Source organism: Megascapheus bottae, chromosome 1 (genome assembly GCF_031878675.1).
Source record: "Megascapheus bottae isolate mThoBot1 chromosome 1, mThoBot2.hap1, whole genome shotgun sequence".
Taxonomy (NCBI): Eukaryota; Metazoa; Chordata; class Mammalia; order Rodentia; family Geomyidae; genus Megascapheus; species Megascapheus bottae.
In genome coordinates, this window is record NC_143509.1 from 50686606 (window position 1) to 50706514 (window position 19909).

At 37.0% G+C, this 19909-nt stretch overlaps 1 protein-coding gene across 2 annotated transcripts in view; it reads right to left on the bottom strand.

The window, feature by feature from the left end:
• The window catches only part of Fgf12 (fibroblast growth factor 12), a 339473-nt gene that overhangs the window by 183608 nt on the left and 135956 nt on the right, over positions 1–19909 (bottom strand). For both annotated transcript variants that reach the window (XM_090343960.1, XM_090343950.1), the window contains exon 2: positions 11970–12080. In XM_090343960.1, coding sequence (XP_090200086.1) covers positions 11970–12080 — 111 coding nt within the window. The remainder of the gene's footprint in view (positions 1–11969; positions 12081–19909) is intronic.

The following is a 19909-nucleotide window of genomic DNA, read 5'->3' on the forward strand; positions in this document are numbered from 1 at the left end:
TATGTGAGCTCTATTCTTAGCCTTTGGAGGAATCTCCATACTGCTTTCCAGTATGGAAAGTGGTTCAACAAGTTTACATTCCCACCAGCAATATAGTAGTGATCCCTTTGGCCACATCCCCACTAGCATCTATTATTATTAGTTTTCTTGATAATGGCCAATCCAAAAGGGGCGAGGTAGAATCTTAATGTTGTTTTGACTTGCATCTCTTCTATGGCCAGAGATGTGGAACATTTTTTTCATGTGTCTATTGGCCATTCTTGTTTCCTTTTCAGGGAAATCTCTCTTTAAATTCTTTAAGCCCATATATTATATATACATATGTGTGTGTGCATGTGTGTATTTTTATATATGTATCCATTATAACAGAATTCTATGCTTTCATCAGAAAGAATGACATCAACCTACTATTCGTAAGGAAATGGAAACACTTAGAAAAATAATAATAAGTGGAATGAAAATGTTCATGCAGCTAATTAGAGAACAGCCTGTAGTTTAAGTCAGGCTATCTGGCTCACAGGCCCAAGCTACTTTGCCTGAGAATTGATGACACTTAAGAGATACATTCTATTTCTTTAATGTATTCAATAATAATAACTACCATAATAATTATCATTATTTACCATCATCATCATCATTATTATTGTTATTTTACGAACAAGAAGGGAGGGCCACAGCTATTCCAGACTCAAAGGTTTTTCAGGACTGAGGAAAATGGGAGGAAACTAGGGAGACAGGCATGTGTCCACTGCTTCGGCCATTCAATTTTCACTTTTAAGGGCCAGCAAAATGAAACACATCTGAGAGACCTGTGCTTTGGGTTCTAACAAAATATCCATCATTTTGCTGGAGAGAAGATCAAAGAAGTCACACTGCAACAGCAGAATCACAGCGTCTTTAACAATTTCAAAAAAAATCTAATAAAAACAAGGAAGGATTACATCTTTTACAATCTCTCACCACCACTAAAATGTTTCCTACATGTGGGAAACATTTCTTTTTTCATTCCCTGCTTGCTCATGCTATTTCTTTCACTAATTATAGCATCCCATAATAGCAAGATCAATTGTCTTTTGTGTTTGAAGCCTTTCTTTTTTCTAAATGAAATCCAAGGCTCAAATATAGTACAGTAGAGCAATTAATTTGGAGCTTTGTGAGGGGTGAAGGGATTTCTGAAGGATAAGGTGACCTACCAAGTGTGTGAGATGATTAAAATATCCCAAGTGAAAGGAATTATCAGCCTTCTGTAAAAACTAGCCTTAAAGTATACAGACTTACTACACTGTTGTAGGTGATGCAATTCCACAAATCTACAGTCCTACATGTATCTTGCTGGAATTGTTATGATGTTAGAAGTCAAAGGCCTACAAAGATAGATGTGACTGTCCTTCAGCAGAAGCTGCCTTTACTAACATAGAGGATCCCTACAAACAGTAGGAGCAGAGGAGAGCCTTGCCAGTTGTAACTAGGGCACTGCACTGGAAATGTCAAGTGAGCCTGTCAAAGCACTGGACTGCAACACCCCTAGCTTCGGGGATTCTGAGAAAGTATGTTTGGAGTGATGCTGGAAAGAATGTGCTTCTAACAAGTTCCCAGGTGATGGGACTACATACTTTGTGAACCACTTATTCTGAGTACTCTTCAGTACCTTCCAGAATAAAAACCTCCCAATGTTTTCATATATTAAAAACAGTCACTAAGAAGAACTTAGCACTAAGAGAGTAAAATGGCCAGTGTCGGTGAGTTCCTCTTACACAAGGGCTCTCCCACTCCATTGTGAAGAACAACAGAAGACATTTATTATGAATTAGTATGTTCTAGACACTACTGCAAGCCACTTTTCAAAAACAAAACATTTTGCAGCACTCGATGACTCCCGCCTATAATCCTGGCTACTGAGATCTGAGGTTCGTGGTTGAAAGCCAGCCCGGGCACCAAAAAGTCAGTGAGACTCTTATCTCCAAATAAAAACCAGAAAACCAGAGTGGCGCCGTAGCTCAAGGGGTAGGGCAGTAGCCTTGAGTTGAATCACTCAAGGATAGAACATAGGCCCTGAGTCCATGCCAAAACAAATTTTTTTTTTACTCTATATAACAGCCCTGAGATCTAATATTATACCCATTCAACAAATAAGGGAATGAGAATATGAAAGGTAGATTAAGCCAAAATATAGAATCTCAAGAATAATATCCTAGATTTTAATCCTGTCTATATCGTGTATATGCAGAGCTCTGAATCATACATATATATACCTCACAATATTACACAAGCATTTGTCTTTCAGAGCAAATAGTGCTAAAGGAATGGAAGTGATCAATATAGTTTTCTGAGAACACATTTATTTTTGTATTAAAAAGAAGAAAAACTACACAAACTTAGACATTCTGTTTCTCTTATTGTGTATGAACCTAAGCATAGATAAATCGAAGCAATTTTGCTCAAGGTCAAAGTCTCAGTGAAGTGCACAGAGCCAAAAACAGAGTGAAAGCTGGGCAACAAAGGCTCACACCTGTAAACGTAGGTACTCAGGAGGCTGAGACCTGAGGGATCTCAGTTCCCAGTTGTGTCTTTTATCCAGCTATGAGCAAGCAAGCCAAGTGAGAATAAGGCCTCTGTTCACTGAGTTCAAGTCCTGGTACCAGCAAAACTATAACAAACAAAGCCAAATAGAACAAAAGGAACAAATCCTGTACTGAAGATATCATTAGTCCCAAGGTCTACTTAAGCAGTCCTAATGCGATTTTTGGGAAGGTACTGTATGTGTTCCAGAACTGAATTCAGGGCCTTGTGCTTTTGGGTAGACAAGTATTCCACAATTTTTAGTCACATATCCGATCATTCTTTTTTAGTTTTTCTTTTTACTTTTTGCTTTCTTTTGTCTTTTTTCTTTCTTTTCTTTAATCCTTCCTTCTTTCCTCTCTCCTTTTCTTTTACATTTCTTTCCGTTTTATTTCTTACTCTTTTCTTTCCTTCCTCTCTCTCTCTCTCTCTCTCTCTCTCTCTCTCTCTCTCTCTCTCTCTCTCTCTCTCTCTCTCTCTCTCTCTCTCCCTCTTTTTTCTTTTCTTATCTTCTCTGATTGAAGACCTTAGGGCACAGCCCAAGCTGGACTTCAACTTGCAATTCTCCATCCTCCAGGATCCGAGGATGACAAATCTCTCAAAAGACTTGGGCATTTTGTGTTGTCATTATAAATATTCTGACAAGCACACAGAGAACATTGGAAAAAATACAATTTCAAATGGCTGTATGTTTTGCCTTACAAAAGACTGGTGATACACACACACACACACACACAGACACACACACACACACACACACTCCAGAAGAAAGTGACAGGCTGAAATTTAAAATATTATTCCTTCCCTGTATCCTTTAGCTCAAGCTTTACTTGAGGATTAAAACTAAAAGAATCAACAAAAGTATTAATTTCTAAAAAAAAAATCTCAAACATCTCGATATCTATATCAAAATGCAATGACTTTCCTTTATTAAAAAGATCAAGATATATTTCAGTCACAAGCTGCCTTTGTCAAATGGTAAGTGCTTTGTACAACAGAAAAAATCATATTAAGTGAAGTAAGCCAGACTCAAAGGAACATAGGCTCAATGGTTTCCCTCATTTGTCATAATCAGTAGAAACCTTGGGCTCTCCTAGCAGAGACTTGCAATAGAGCAAAACCTAGATACATAAGGCCATATAGTATGACACTAAATGAAAGGACCTCTAGGATATAGAAACAAAAGCCATATAATGAGTTATTGTTGTCCTTAATATACTACATTATCTCTCATCTCTTTTGCTGTCCCTTGGTTATCTCATATTGTTACAGTATCTCACTTTGTTATCTGATATATTGGATATATTTGTATTTGGTTATTTGAAATTGGATAGGGAAGGGGGAAAACAAGATGAGGGATGGGGGGGAGGGAAATGGGGACCAAGACATGAGAAAGGGTATCAATGTATGTGAATTAATGCACCTTCTATCTGGCAAATATAATGTAACCCTTCTATTAATTACAATAAAAATATATGGAAAAATGACTATAATACTATTATCTATTAAAATTAATAAAATTTCATAATATCAAAAAATAAAGAAAGATCAGATAGGCTGGGACTGCAAGCTCACACCTGTAACCCAAACTACTCAGGAAAATGAGATCTGATAATCATGGTTTGAAGCCACTGGGGCAGGATAGTTCTTGAGAATCTTAGTTCAAATTAATCACACACACACACACACACACACACACACACACACACACACACACACACACCAAGTTGGAAATGGAGATGTGGCTCAAGTAGTAGAATGCTAGCTTTGAGGTAAAAAGCTTGGGGCCATCCCAGCCCCTAGACACTGAGTCAAGACTCAGGATGAACAACAAGAAACAAAACAAACAAAATAAATATCAAATAAAATAAATTAATTAATATAAGTAATGGATGAATACTAACTGTGAAAAGACATAGCACTATAGAAATAGCAACACTATGTTTGTCAAAGTGTGGCTGAAGGTGATAATAACCTTGACAAAAGAAAATCACATACATTTGTTTATTTTCTGTTCAATTCAGCCTGTAGTTGTGATTTTGAACATAGTTTTCAAATACAGATGACTCAGAAAGAAAATCATATCCCTATAATTGGATACATTCAGACTTCCCTCTGCACTAAATACCATAATTCACATGCTCAAGCACATAGAAGAGATAGAAAAGATGAACTTCTTGAACAGAAACATCACTTGTAAAGGAGTGAGAACCATTGTGTGTTTTGTAATTTTGGGCACTATCTCTATGTTATTGCAATAGTAAGTACACGAATTCCTTGATAATCTTCCCTAGCCACTTGGACCATTTGATTTAGCAATATAAGTCTCTGTTGGCTATGGCTGTGCCAGTATATTTATGGTAACTTATACCATGCATGGTATGTTTGGAATTATATAGAAAACACACTTGGAGGATTCCATTTTGACATTTCTAACTGGATTCCTGAAAATCAAGTAGACTACTGTGAAATGTGCTTCTTTTTACCAAATGCACAAAAAATTTACTTAAACAAAAAACCTGTTGACACTGCATTCGTACTTACCATTGACAGGTAGGACAATAAAATACTAAAATATTACAAGTCTAGAATCCAAGGATCGCAAGGTATAAATCTTGGATTAATTATATTATTAAATATAAAAAATCCTGAAATAAGGTAATGCTAAAAGAGAATTGCAGAATCTTTTCATCATCCTGGGATGGGTCATTTTTTAAAATAGGAAAGTCAAGGGGATTTTACAGCAAAATAAAAGAGCATGATGATAATGTTTAAAGTCCGCAAAAGTTGCAAAAACATATATAACATATATAAAAAAGTCATTATTTTTTACATACAGATTTACTTCAAATGTAAAATGGAGATTACACAGAGCCAAATATGTGCAGACATATCATAGAAAAGTGCAGATGGCATATGACAAGTGTTCTATTTAAAATTTATATTTTAATCTATCACAAAATCCCCAAACTTGATAATACTTTGTAGACTAAAACATAGGGAAACAAACACTCTTAGTGTAAATTTATACAATGGAGAGAAAAGATACTTTTCAAATTTTAAGAAAAGCATTCACTCTTAACCCAGAACTTCCATTATTTATTCTGTAAACAAGCTTTAACAAAAGAAGAATGAGTTAGACACAAGGATATTCTTTAGAAGTGGATATGCTGGTAGAATATTACAATTGAAATATCCACCAAAAGCAATCTAGGTATTTAATTCTTTTTATTTCAAAGTATGTATAAATGTGTAAAAATAATGCAGACATACATTACACATTTCCAAAGATTATGAATTAGAGAGATACCATAGTATTAATATGATGACAAACATACAGAACTATATCTGGGGATATTACCAATATCCAGGAAGCAGAAAAGAATATTGCATTTTTTCATGCCAATGCCTTCCAGCCAAAGAATATTGGAAACACTCCAGGGTTGACCAACGTGGGATGTAATGACCCCAACAACAAGGAGGAAAGAATCCACCATAGTGGAAGTACAAGGTCTCAGCAAGAGAATATAAGAAAGATGTGTTAAGCAATTGGAAAGAGGGCTCCAAGAATGGAGGCTATCTATAGACAGGATAGATTAAACGAGTTAGGGTAAATCAGTTGTTGGGTATCTTAATAATGCTTATTCAAAAGGGAAGAACAGAGGGAGGTTAAAGCTGTATTCGGTAAAGTAACACTGTCCATTCTGATAATGTAAGGCAAAGGAAGGTCTCATCATTTTGTGATTCGAACAACATCCTTGTTTTTGTTGGGGTTAGAGAGGAATCCAGAGTGGTCTGGCCTTTATCTTGATCCATCACTTCACAGTGGGCTTGTCTAATTCTGTGTGTTATGAAACTGAGTAAACATAACAGAACACCAAGACCTTCTGGGAGTCCTAAAGCTACAACTGGCTGTCACATACTGTTTTGTGCTTTCTCAATTTTATACACCTTTTGGTTTTGCTATTCTGTATCATTTATTTGCCTGACTTTTTCACATAATTTTGAAGACAATTTCAGGACTGAAGAGAATTTATAAAGCACTTAAAAACATAGTACTCCTCATTGAAAGCACCCAAAAAGAACCCACTTCCCCTTGCTTCAGGCACTTAGACAGCAAGGGCTGGTCTACCTGCAGTCTGACAAATGCACTAACATATCAGACAGGATTATGGGATTTTTTTTACATCATCATTTTTTTAAATTTGTTGTTGTTCAAACAAAAAATGAATAATGGCTTTGATTCTTTTCCTTCCCAGCATTTTTAACCTTTTGGAATGTATCATCACTGGTGACTTGTGGAGCAGAATGACTAGCATTTTAATTTTATGTAAAATATCTCTATTAATACACTCCAAATAGCAATTGTGTCGGGGTTCCAAAACAGTTCTGCAGTTTTTTGTTATCATTATATTTGTGGAAGTTCTTATCTATTACCGCTGACAAACCCATTTGAGTCTATACTCAATTATATATAATTAGTCTTTTCTCCATGAACAAAACAGCAGGTGTCTTTATGAATTCTGTACAAGATACCATGGGAAAGTTGGTTGGACCTAATCATGTCTAGTGAACAAAACAGCACATTTCTGACAGATGCTTATAGTAACACGATTTTTTCCCAAACTATCTTCTTTCATCTCCACCCACACACAGTAGAGAAAGAAAAGGCATTTGAACAACTTAAAGACTCACAATTATTCTATTAAAAAACATGACTACCATTTACTTATCTCTCTGATATATTTTAGCCCTAATTTTCACTCTCAGAAATATCTACAAATATTATATGTAGATGCAAATTTTATTTGGAATTTTTATTAAAATATTGGAAGGCATCAAAAGAAAGTTTATTCAGGGGCCGGGAGTTTGGCCTAGTGGTTAAAGTGTTTGCCTAGCATGCATGAAGACCCAGGTTCGATTCCTCGGTACCACATACATAGAAAAAAGCCGGAAGTGGTGCTGAGGCTCAAGTGGTAGAGCTCTAGCCTTGAGAAAGTCCAAGGACAGTGCTCAGGCCCTGAGCTCAAGCCCAGGACTGGCAAAAAAAAAAAAAAGAAAGTTTATTCAACAGCTGAACGCATAGTTCAGTGATGAGTTCCTAGAAAATAATTAAAAGTTCAACCTCTAGTACCATTAAAACAAAACAAAACAAAACAAAAAGGCAAGAAAGCTCACAAGTTAGTTGGTCTAAAAAGAAGAAACCCAAACATAAAGCCTACAGCTCAGTAAAAAACATTATGAATCTTTTCATTTCCTTGTTCTATAGTCATTCTGTTAGGTTAAATGGTTCAGTTAGAGGAAGCTAGCTAAATAATATGAAGGAGATTGCTGGGTAACTTTATAGTTTTTCAGAAGTCTGAAATCACTTCCAAAGTAATTTTTTAAACATGTCCATGGCACCCTATATAATCAAGAGGATGAGATCTGGGGATCTCTAACAAGAGCCAGCCAAGGAAGACAAATCAAAGAGACTCCTATCTATACTTAGTCAGCATAAAGCCAGAGCTACAGGCATAGTTCAAGAGGTAAAACACCAGCCTTAAGCAGAAAAAAAAATAAACAACAGGCCCTGAGTTCAAGCCCTAGTACCAGCACAAAGAGAAGATGAAAGGCAGAGAGAGGGGGGGAGAACATGTATGTGGGTAAGAAGGATTTAGAAAATGACCAAGAAAAATAGTTTAGTACACGTCCACAGGTACTCATTCATTCATTTATGCATTCAATCTGTGTTGAGAATTTATTACGTGCAAGAAAAATAGACCATTCTAAATATTCATAAAAGATCACACTAAAATCTCTCATCGAAGATATGTCCTCCTCCTTGGGAGAAAGATAAAAGAGAAATAACTGACCGTGACATGTGTGTGGGATAGTTGCGGGAATCATGACTTACAAGTCAAGTATGTGCATAGTTTGGATCTTGAATGTCTCCCAAAGGCCTTATGTTAAAGGATTGGAACACAGCACAGCTTTAGGAAGGCCAGATTCTCCCTTGAGATGGCATCAAAGAAGAGCCTTCCAGTCTTTGGAGACAAGCCCTATGCCCTCAAAAGTGACCGTGGATACCTATCCTTTTTGCTCTCATTCACATCCTGGCCATCCAATGAACAACCCTCATCCAAAGTGGGGTCCTAACACGATCTAGTTACTGTGTCACAACAGTCCCAAAGGAATACAGCTAATAAGTCAGGGCTGAGGGGTCCATAACTATGAAGAGGTGTAAACCTTTCCTCTTCTTAGATTACCTTATCATAGGTATCAGAAGGGAATGTTGAGATACGTGAAATTTTTTTAACAACTGTACATGCATGTGTTATATAGTATATATAATATTATATTATCAGTAAGTAGTTATACAAAAAGATTTCAAGTCAACATGTCAGTTTATAAGTACAATGTGTGACATTTTTTTCCTCAAAAGATTGTCAAGGAATATAAGAAAGACCTCATCAGCACTAATTGAAATGGTCTTAAAATATCAATGATAATTATTCACCAAAAAGAGTAGCTAAATCTGTTTGGATCTGTGTATGTAGTAATTTTTTTACTACAGGGAATTACAAAAAGCAAGTAAATTAACTGTATACATCTCATAACTATAATACTAATGGTGAAAGTATATCTGTATGTGTATGTGTGTGTGGGGTAATCAGAAGTTTAAAATGTGCCAAACAGTACTATATGGCACTTAAGTACACATCTCAACAAAAGTAGATATACTTAAAACTATGAGAAGAAAAAACCAGCTCAGGGAAGTGATTACATTGGTAATGAAGGAAAGCAGAATTCTATCAAAGAGAACCACAGGGGGTTCAAATGTTCTGAAATTTTTAATTACTTTTTTAAGCTGGTGATGGGTATCAAGATGAACTTTGCATTATCCATTATATTGTGTACATCTAAGCCATTTCAATAGCAATTTGCAGAAAGGTGTGTAGCAGTTCACTTTCATAAAATGTGGTTTAAATTCATGAATTCTGTCAGTTTTGGAAAGCATTTGACAAAAACACATCCATCAAAGCATCCTCAGGGTGTATGGTCTGTGTTGTGAGGGGCACATGTACATAGCACATTGATTTATATATTGTCATACTGATTTATATTTTCAGTCTCCCTGTAGAAATATATGTACATAAATGGATCTATATAGACACTAGTGGTGAACACAATGCCAGCAGAGCAAGCAATTTCAATGAACTTTTCTAGAAACTGTGCAGTGTTCCTACCCTTATGGGTGACACTCCATTGATTAAAAAAAAAGAGAGAGAGCTGAGATCTAAAGACCTCAGAGTTAGTTAACATTAGGGACCCAAGGAAGTAGTTTCCTGACTGTTTCCTTTCATAAGTTTAGTCTCCCTAAATCCACAGCTAAGTACAAATAGAATAGAGGACAATCTTTTATGGACAAAAGAGCTCCTTATGCTTTGGTACTGAATTGAAGACTCAATTCTTCTTGGAGAATGCATTCACAGAAACACAAAGCAACAATGCACACCACAATAAGCTAATCAACTACTTTGTCCAAAACCTAGAACAAGAGAGCTGGAAAGAAAAGTCTTCATAATAACACCCTTTCTTTATTGTAATTTGTATTTTGCAGTGTACAATATTAAATGAACAAAGAACATTTAGAAGGGGTGGACAAGAACATCTTGACACTTTAAGGATTTTGAATCTTTCCTCAAATCTCATTAATTTAAAAGATATATCGCTACAAATGACCACACTTCCTAAATTGCCTTTTTCAGTTTGGTAAATTGTCAGTGGAACCACATATTCATCTGAATCATGACCTAGCTGGACAGATATTTAAATGAAGAGTCATTAAGATTTAGTGGTATATACATGAAAATTAGAAAATAACATGACAATGAATATATTTAGAATTCTGTGCATATACCCTGCTTTATCCATATGATTATAGGAAGATATGCTAGCTCCCATTTTTGTCTCTGAAGCTTGTATTTGAAATTTCCTCCCAAGTACAAATGTTCTCTGTCATTCTTGAATGATTGCATTTAGAAGTGAACTATGAACTCAAAAGTTAAATTCTTTACAGACTACTTTTAAAGAAATTTGTTAAACTTGTCATTTAAAATAAAAAATTAAAAAAGAAATGTATTCATAACCTGACTTATGTAACTATAATACCTTTCATATCAACTTTACAATAACAATAAAAATATTTTTAAAAGAAATTATTGCTAATCTTTTAATGTTTGGTACTTTTAGTTTAAAAATTATATTTATAAAAATTTCATCAGCTCTACCATTACCTGTCTGTTCTCTTGTTCCTATTATTTGTACTGTAAAACACCATCATAATATTCATATGTATTTTCTTTAATTGTGTTCTTAACAAATATGAAATAACATATACAAATATATGAATTCAATGTTTACCTTTAAAAGTAATTTTTGGTTGTTGTTTTGAGCAATGTTAGGGCTGAACTCAGGGCCTCATGCTTGCTAGTAGGCAAGGACTCCACTTGAGTCAATCTGCCATCTAAAGCATTTTTTACCAAGAATTAGGTTCAGAGAACTACAACTGGTTCAGTATCTAAGCCTGGGATGTAAGTACCATCTTGTGTTAGAGGATGAATTATATTGTCTCTAGAAGTAATTTTCTCTTTGATGAGAAGCAATACAATGGAAAAAAAATCCTCACCTGGTACCCCATGGTTCACACCTATAATCAAAGCCACTCAGGAGGCTGAGATCTAAAGATGGTGTTCAAAGAAATACTGGGCAGAAAAGTCTATGAAACTCTTAACTACAACTGACTACCAAAACAAACACAACAAAACCCAGAAGTTGAGCTGTTGCTCAAGTGGTAGAGGAGGAAAAAAAACTAAGAGATACTCAAAGATACTGCTCAGAATTGGCACACAGATAAAGTAAAAAAAGAAAGAGAAAGAGAAAGATAGAAAGAGAAGAAAGAAGGAAGGAAGGAAGGAAGGAAGAAAAGAAAGAAAGAAAGAAAGAAAGAAAGAAAGAAAGAAAGAAAGAAAGAGAAAGAAAGAAAGGAAGAAAGGGAAGGAGGGAGGAAAGGAGGTAGGGAGGAAGGGAAAGAGAGAGAGGAAGGGAGGGAAAGAGAGAGGGGAGGAAGGAAAGGGAGGAAAGGAGGGAGGAGGTAGGGAGGGAGGGAAAAAAGGAACCAAGGAAAGAAGGAAAGATCCTTATCCAGGAACCAACTGAAGTCCTTCAAACTTCCTGCCTTTTTGCTCAGTAAATAACCTCTGCTTCTTTGCTGTTGCAAATCCACAGCAAAAAGTATAAAGAAAGAAATCCCTAGCTCTCTAGCAACCAGCTAGCTCAGAAGACAGCCTTGTCATGCTTTACCGCTAAGATACTGTGGGCCATAGGTTTGCTGTGGGTTGGGATTTCAAGAAACTCATGTTCCTTACTGTAGTCGCTGTTCTCGTCCTTGGTTCCGTCAATGGTACCATCTGGATGCATCTGCAGGAAATATCCCTGCTGGCTGAATAACCTTGTCACAATTCCTTTCAGCTGGGGTTCTGCAAAACAAAATGAAATAATCATTCAAACTTTTGTTTTCTTTATTAAAAAATGCACAGTTGCAACTTGTTAAACACATTCTGTAAGCAAAATGCATAAATGTCAATGTCATACCAATGTAATTAGTACTTGGAAAGGCGTATTTCAATAATATATCTATGCTATTTTTCCTTTTAACAGAAAAACTATCATAGTTTGAGGCAGTAAATCAAATGTAAATAAATAAAAACTAGTTACAGATGAGGAAAATACAGAGGCATGCTAAAACGTATAAGAAGGGATTTCTACTCCTTCCTCAGGCATCCAGTGTCTAGCTGCAAAATGTGACCACGTTCATGGTTCCATTCCAGAATCACTGTTTAGGCCAAAAGGCTCCGTAATTCCTCCTGGGCTTCCAGCAGTGACAATCAGGCGCTGGAAGACTACCATTCCTGCGGGATATCAACTATTCATCAGAAGTTCCTGTGCTCTGAAATTCTGATCAAGTGTAACCAGAAAGTCTAGTTTGCATGAGAACCACCAGCAAAAGCAAAACCCCATGGCAGTGACCAAGTTCTAAGGAGAAACCCTTTCCACTCTGCTAAAGACGTCACCAGGAAGAACCTCCAATGTTGCACATAATTTCCCCAGGATCAAAGGAGGGAAAAAGGACCAACAAAGAAAACTCAACTCATAGGTATTTCAGAAAACTCAACCCATATGCATTTCCTTAACTATTTCATACCCAAAAAGGTCCTCACTTTCAAAAGCTGCCAACACACAAATATCATCAGACTGTCTGTTGCATGCCACAGTTACATTTTTGCATATCCACTAACATAAATATGTAAAGCTGTCTCATTGTGGTGTTGACTGGTGTCAATAATCTAATTTATACCACATCACCATCTTTCTGTCTCTGGTGTTGGGTAAAAACTATTTTAGTACATTTAGTAATTAAGTCATTAAAAAACATGAGGAGAAAAGGGAAATACTGCCTCTAGTGGCAATAACTTAAATAAAGATGGATCACCCCACAGCAAAACTATCACTGAATTTGTACCCATCCATTTCATCCTTTGTTCATTCATTCCATCAAGACTCGCCAAGCCATTGTATGGTAAGCTGAACACATTTACTGATGTTTAGGTGATAGATCGATTTTATATTAAGGATTGAGATTGCTTAATTCTGCAGAAATGGTTCTGTTTACTCCCTTACTCTATCATAATCTACATCTGTGGTTGGGATTTTACACATAAAAAACTCAATAACACATGCTTGGGAAAATGGAGAAATTATTCTATCATTATGTCCTCTCCACAGCATTCTTACAAACCAACAGAGATGCTAAGATAACTGTGAATGAAGAAAGAGGGTATAGAAAAAGAAACTAGACATTAGGCATTCTAATTAATAGCTATGTGGTTCTTGAGTAAATTTTATTTAGTTTATCAATATAGTCTGAAACTTAAGCCAAAAGGCCTTTTATGGTTTAGTTTGATCATATTAGAATCTTCTGCCTTATGAATGTCATAATTTAAAGGAAGGATTCAGCCTTAGGGCTAGATCTCAGGAGCTGGGCACTGTCCCTGAGTTATTTTGCTCAAGGCTAGCATTCTACTATTTGAGCCACAGCTCCACTTCATGGTTTTTAGAAGAGGAGCTAAGAATCTCAGGGCCTTTCCTACCTGAGCTGGCTCTAAAGTAGAATCCTCATATCTCAGCTTTGTAACTAGCTAGGATTACAGGTATAAAATGCTTTTTTACCATGAGTCCAACCCACAAACTTAGATGTCAGAAAAACCCAGAGCTGGCCAAACTCAATGGAAACAACTCCTTGCTATGCAGTAACCTGGCTGATAGGCACATTCTGACATGGTGAACTCAGCTCTAGATTTGGATTCAGAAGACCCAGCTTAGAGTCCCAGGTACTTTTAGGGGTACTGAAGAATTATTTTTACTATCTAAGTCTCAGTCTTTGTATGTGTAAAGTATGGAAAATGTAACTCCTACTTTAACTGCAATCCTAGAAAATTTTGAGTGAAGTTCATGTGACACCACAAACTAGGATGCTCTAGAAAATAATGCATCTTAAGTTTCAGCGTTTCGACTGTGAAAAACAAGACAACCGTGCACAAGTGTTAGGGAAGTAAGAAAGTCCTCTCAGAGAAGACTCTACATTCTTGATTTTGTGATAGCAAGCTATTGAGTGAACTTGTAAAGGCACTGAAATCAACAGTGGGAAAAGAGTAGAGGATAGGACATCATGGGAAGAAAGTAAAGGACATCTGCCTCTTAGTTCATCTTTTTTATTTCTATGAACTTAAAGTCACTTTAAGAAGCCAGGCTTTCACTGGTAATGACACTCATGGCCACTAAGGCCATCACTATGTTGTTTGTTTTCTTCATGCTTCTCTTTCTGCATCTGTAATTAAACATTACTTTTGTTATGGTGAAGCTGTCCCCTATTGGGACTTTGGGTTACTTACTCCTGGTCAGGATAATTAGCAGCACCAGACTTTTATACCAATCCCCAGTGCTGAGAGCAAGGCCAGAGCAAGTTCCTAGTATAAGTCCTCATTTTGTGATGATCCAGGAAAGGGCAAGCTCAGAACCATAGTCATGTCTGACCACCTACTGCCCAAATACCTTCAATCAAATATGTCTTAATGAATACAACTGGGTAGGCGAGCACTTATTCCCTCCTAGTAGTTTTTCCAGGCTCAAATCAAGATCACCCCCTCCCTCTCATGATTCTAGCACAAATAAAGAGGTCTCTTATAACTAGGGGACAAATGAAAAGAAAACCTATTTTGCTATAATTTAAAGAAACAGCCAGATGTAATAGTCCATGTTTGTAGTTCTAAATACTTAAGAGATGAAACAAGAGGATCACTTAAATTGAAGAGCTCAGGACTAGCCAGGAAAAGAAAGTGACCCAATCTCAGAGGAGGGGAGGGTAAGAGGAGAGAAAAGCAGAAGTAGAGGCAGAGATGAGGAAGAGAGAGAGGGGGAGGAGGGGGAGGGGAGAGGGGGGCAGGGAGAGAGGGAGAGAGGGAGAGAGGGAGAGAGGACTTTTGAGAACATCTAGCATCCTGAGTCCATTCACAGAATACAGGTATTGAGTTCACCTTGTGCTGTCTGCCCTCAAAGAGCACCCCTTCTACTGAATGAAAGATATTATATCAAACACTGATGTGAAATTGCTGTTCAATGGGGAAGTGTAGCAGATGGCATGGTGGCCCCAAGGAGCAAGGATTCATTTCATTTTGAAATTGGGCAAAGACATCTCATCTGGCATTTGGAGCATGGATAGTATTCTCATAGGGGAAGGAGAAAAAATCTCAAAGTATTCTAGATAGGCAAAGTCAAGGCAGACTTTTAGAAGAACCCGATTCCTGCTCTGAGAGAACACAATGTTCACAGATCAACAGTAAGATTTTTTTCATGGTCAATGAAATAAGCTTTTTATTAAGGCACTTTTTCAATTCATATGACTCTATTTGATTCAAAGATGTTTTATGTTCTTTCATTCCTTTTTCTTTTTTAAAAAAGTTTAATCAAAGGATGACTATATTATTAGATAATGGAAAAGGAGAGGTTGGTTTGTTATCTTTTGTGCTCTGAAATAGTACAGCAAATCCTGCTAGTATTTTTCTCAAATCCATTTCCTCTTTTTCCTGGGCACCCAGCTAGACCATATGTCCTAGCCTCCCTTGCAATTAGGCTTGGCAGATGAATGAGTGTCATATGGAATGTAAGTGGAAGTGATGTGTGCCATTTTCAGGCCAAGGCTTCTAAAAGCAAACATTCTCCTCCACGTTCCTTTTTTCTTAACATGGACTGGATTAAGATGGCAAAACTCTGGGGAATCCCAGAACCACCGGATTGAGTAAGGTGGGGACCCTTCATGGTTGCATCAGACTAATGCACCTTGGGCAGTGGAGTGAATATGAAATAAAAGGCCATTGGATGGCACAATGACTTCCTTCCTAGGAATCCAATACAGGAAAGGATGGAGGAGTCATGTTTAGTGGGGTAAAGATGATCAAGTCAGATGATCAGTCAGATGATCAAGATGAACATCAGCAGGCAGGAGTCAAGCTAATTGCATGAGCCTCCAGTATAGGATAAGATGATCCATTGTACCTCCATAACCTTCCTCAAAAGGAGGAGGAGGCTGAGATCTGAGAATTTCAGTTGAAATCCAGCCCAGAAAGAAAGTCTGTAAGACTCACAGTTACAACAAACTACCAGAAAAGCTGGAAATAGAGCTGTGGCTGAAGTGATAGAGGCATGGCCTTGTGGGGGAAAGAAAAAGTCCTGGGACCTGAGTTCAAGCCCCAGGCCTTGCACAAAAAAAAAAAAAAAAAAAAAAAAACTTGAACCACGACCCTGTGTCTAATATTTAACTGCCAAGATTATTTAAAAAAATATAAAAGAGACTAAGAAAATGTGTCACTTAAGGAATCTAAGGAGACCCAATATGGCAACTAAGCATAATAAAATATCATAAGACAGAAAAGAACAAAATGATGGAGGTTGAACATGGTAGTATATACCTGCAATCCTAGCACTTGGGAAGCAGAGGGAAAAGGATCATGAATTCCAAGACAGCCTGGGTTATATAACAAGATCCTACCTAAAAAAAAGTAAAGAAAGCATAAAGGAAAGGAAACAGAGAAGGAAACAAGAAAGAATAGAAATGAGGGAGGGAGGCAGAGAAGAAAAGGAAAGGATAGAGAGAGTCAAGGAAGGGAAAGAAAAGGAGGAAGGAAGGAAATGAAGAAGGAAGGAAATTCTGCAAGATGTACTATACTGTATCAATATGAATTGATACATTGATATTTTTAATTGATGATTGGACTTGATGACAAATGTATCTCAATAATATATGTTGAGGGAAAGTAAACATGAGATATGGAAATTCTCAATATTGCCTCAACCTCTGTGAATTAAAAATAAATAAATAAAACAATAGAAAAATGAAAAGTTGGGAGATTGCCCATACTAGAGTGCTTGCCTAGCATGCACGGAGCCCTTAATTTGATTCCTCAAACTACATATTCAGAAAAAGCCGAAAGTGGTGCTATGGCTCAAATGGCAGGGCACTAGCCTTGAGAAAAAAGTATCCAAGGACAGTGCTCAAGCCCTGAGTTCAAGCTTCTGGACTGGCCAAAAAAAAAGGAAAAATTAAGAACTGTAATCATGCCCCTCAGTATATGATTAGATCTAAAAGATGTGGTGCTTATACACAATGTAATTCTATGCTGCCATCAAAAAGAATGACTTTGCCCCATTTGTAAGGAAATGGAAAGACTTGGGGAAAAATCATATTAAGTGAAGTAAAGTAGACCCAAAGGAACATAGGCTCAATGGTTTCCTTCATTTGTAATAATTAGTATACATCTAGGACTCTTCTAGAAGAGGATTATAATAGCTCAACACTTAGTTACATAAGGTCACATAGGATGAGACTAAATGAAAGGATCTCTAAGATAGAATCAAAAGCTTTATCTTGTGTGATTGTTGCTCTTAATGTACTATGTTATTTCTCTTCTCTTTTTTTGCCTTTTGGTTAATGTCATATTGTTCTGAATCAGACTTTGTTACCTGGTATATTGAATATATGTTTATCTGAAATAGGAAAGGGAAGGGGGGAAAAACAAGATGATTGGGAGGGGGTGGGGAGAGGGAAATGGGGACAAAAACATGAGAAGGGGTATCAATGTATGAGAAGAAATATACCTACTATCTAGCAAATGTAACTGTAACCCCACTATATATATATATATATCCCCGACAATAAAAAATTTTAAGAAAAGAACAAAAAAGAATAGTGATCATATTCAGAAAGCCAGAGTAAGGGAGGAGGAGTGGGGAGAGAGAGAGAGAGAGAGAGAGAGAGAGAGAGAGAGAGAGAGAGAGAGAGAGAGAGAGAGAGAGAGAGAGAAAGGAAAAAAATCTACTCCTAAAGAGACTAAGGAGTAAAGTTTCAGCAGAATCTCATGTTCACCCCTGCTTCTGTTCAGGATGATGTAGTAATTTCAACCAAGAATTTGAATTCACAGCCACTTAGAGAGATTAATGCCTGTAGGTGCTATCTAGACATGACTAGTAACTTACTAATACTTAGTACCAGGTTTCCTAGGTACACATTGAAACTCCAGAGCAGAATCTGAGCCACTGGGACCTGTTCACATATGTAAACATGACTACTAGATTACAAAAAATAGACCGAGTTTTAGAAATGGGACATACTTTGGAATCCAGTATTCCCCTTCATTTTAAGGATCCAAAAAAATCCAATAAATTGAGACTCATCGCAAATGTCTGGCCCAAAGCAGCAGTGAGCACACTGATAAATTAGAATAAGAGGGGCCGGGAGTTTGGCCTTCATGCATGCATGAAGACCCGGGTTCGATTCCTCGGTACCACATACATAGAAAAAAGCTGGAAGTGGTGCTGAGGCTCAAGTGGTAGAGCTCTAGCTTTGAGAAAGTCCAAGGACAGTGCTCAGGCCCTGAGCTCAAGCCCAGGACTAGCAAAAAAAAAATTAGAACAAGAACTCATTTTCTATGTGCCAAATAGATATCATCCTTACCTCACCTAAAAGTAGACAAGAAGTAGATTGCCTGAAAGCTAGACACAGAGATAGAGAAGAAGGCAGAGAAGAGACAAGAAGGAGGAAGAGGGGGAGGAATAGGAGGAAGAGGAGGAGGAAGAGGAGGAGGAGGAGGAGGAGGGGGAGGACTTTGCTGTGATCCAGTTATTAGTATATTGGAGTAAACACTGCAAAAGAAAAATCTCCATGAACACTTTACTCTGAAATACAAACCATAGGGCAATGATGTAAACTTTAAGATCACAATTCTCCAAAACTTTATGGAGAATTAACAACTTGTATTTTTATAACAACGGCCACATCTTCAAACTTTGCATCAGGCAATTCTCTGATGATTTTACCAAACTTTTTTTTATAATTTTTATTGTGATTAATAGAAGGGTTACATTATATTCACCAGATAGAAGGTGCATAACTTCACAAACATTGATACCCTTTCTCTTGACATGGTCCCCATTTCACTCCCACCCTTCCACTGCTTATCTTGATAAATTCTCCTGACAAGTAGATGTGAGTGGTCCTCTTTTCCCATTTTGCAGCTGCCAATACTGATATTCAGTAAAGCTGTGTCACTAATCCAAGGATCCAGAGATATAAATAAAGAAGCATGTGTGGCTTAAAAATCTATGGTCCTTACCATATGGTCCCCTACACTGTTGAGTCACTAAAGGAAGGACACTGGCAAAACTGGAACATATCCAGAGGAAAAAGCCAACTAACGAGGAATCAAAGACTGTCAAGTGAAGAATGGCTGAATGAACTCTTGATTTGCACTGTGGGAGGACTCAAGGGTGATGCCATGGTGATCTCTACCTTCTGGAGAATCAATAGAAGCAAAAAAAAAAAGCCAATTTTATGAGTGGTTCCACAGAGATGGAGCAAGGGCCAGTGGATGAAATCTTCTGGGAAGCAGATTTTTTTTTTAAAAAGAGCTTTTAGTGAGTTAGCTTCCCATATTTTTGATGCTGAGTATTTTCTACATCTGGGTATCGCAACTAGATAAAAAGTAGAAAATTACAGGTCGACATAGCTCTGAAAGATGGTGGTGTTTACAGAGAAAGGGACATTCAGAGTAACATTGCAAGATCCCTGATGGTTCTACATTCCTGATGCCCTAGAAAACTTTGGGATAAAATAAATACAATACTAAATACAATTTCACTTTTCTATTCCTTTAATATGTGCTTTGGGCTGGAAGTGAAAAGAATTTTTAAAAAGGTA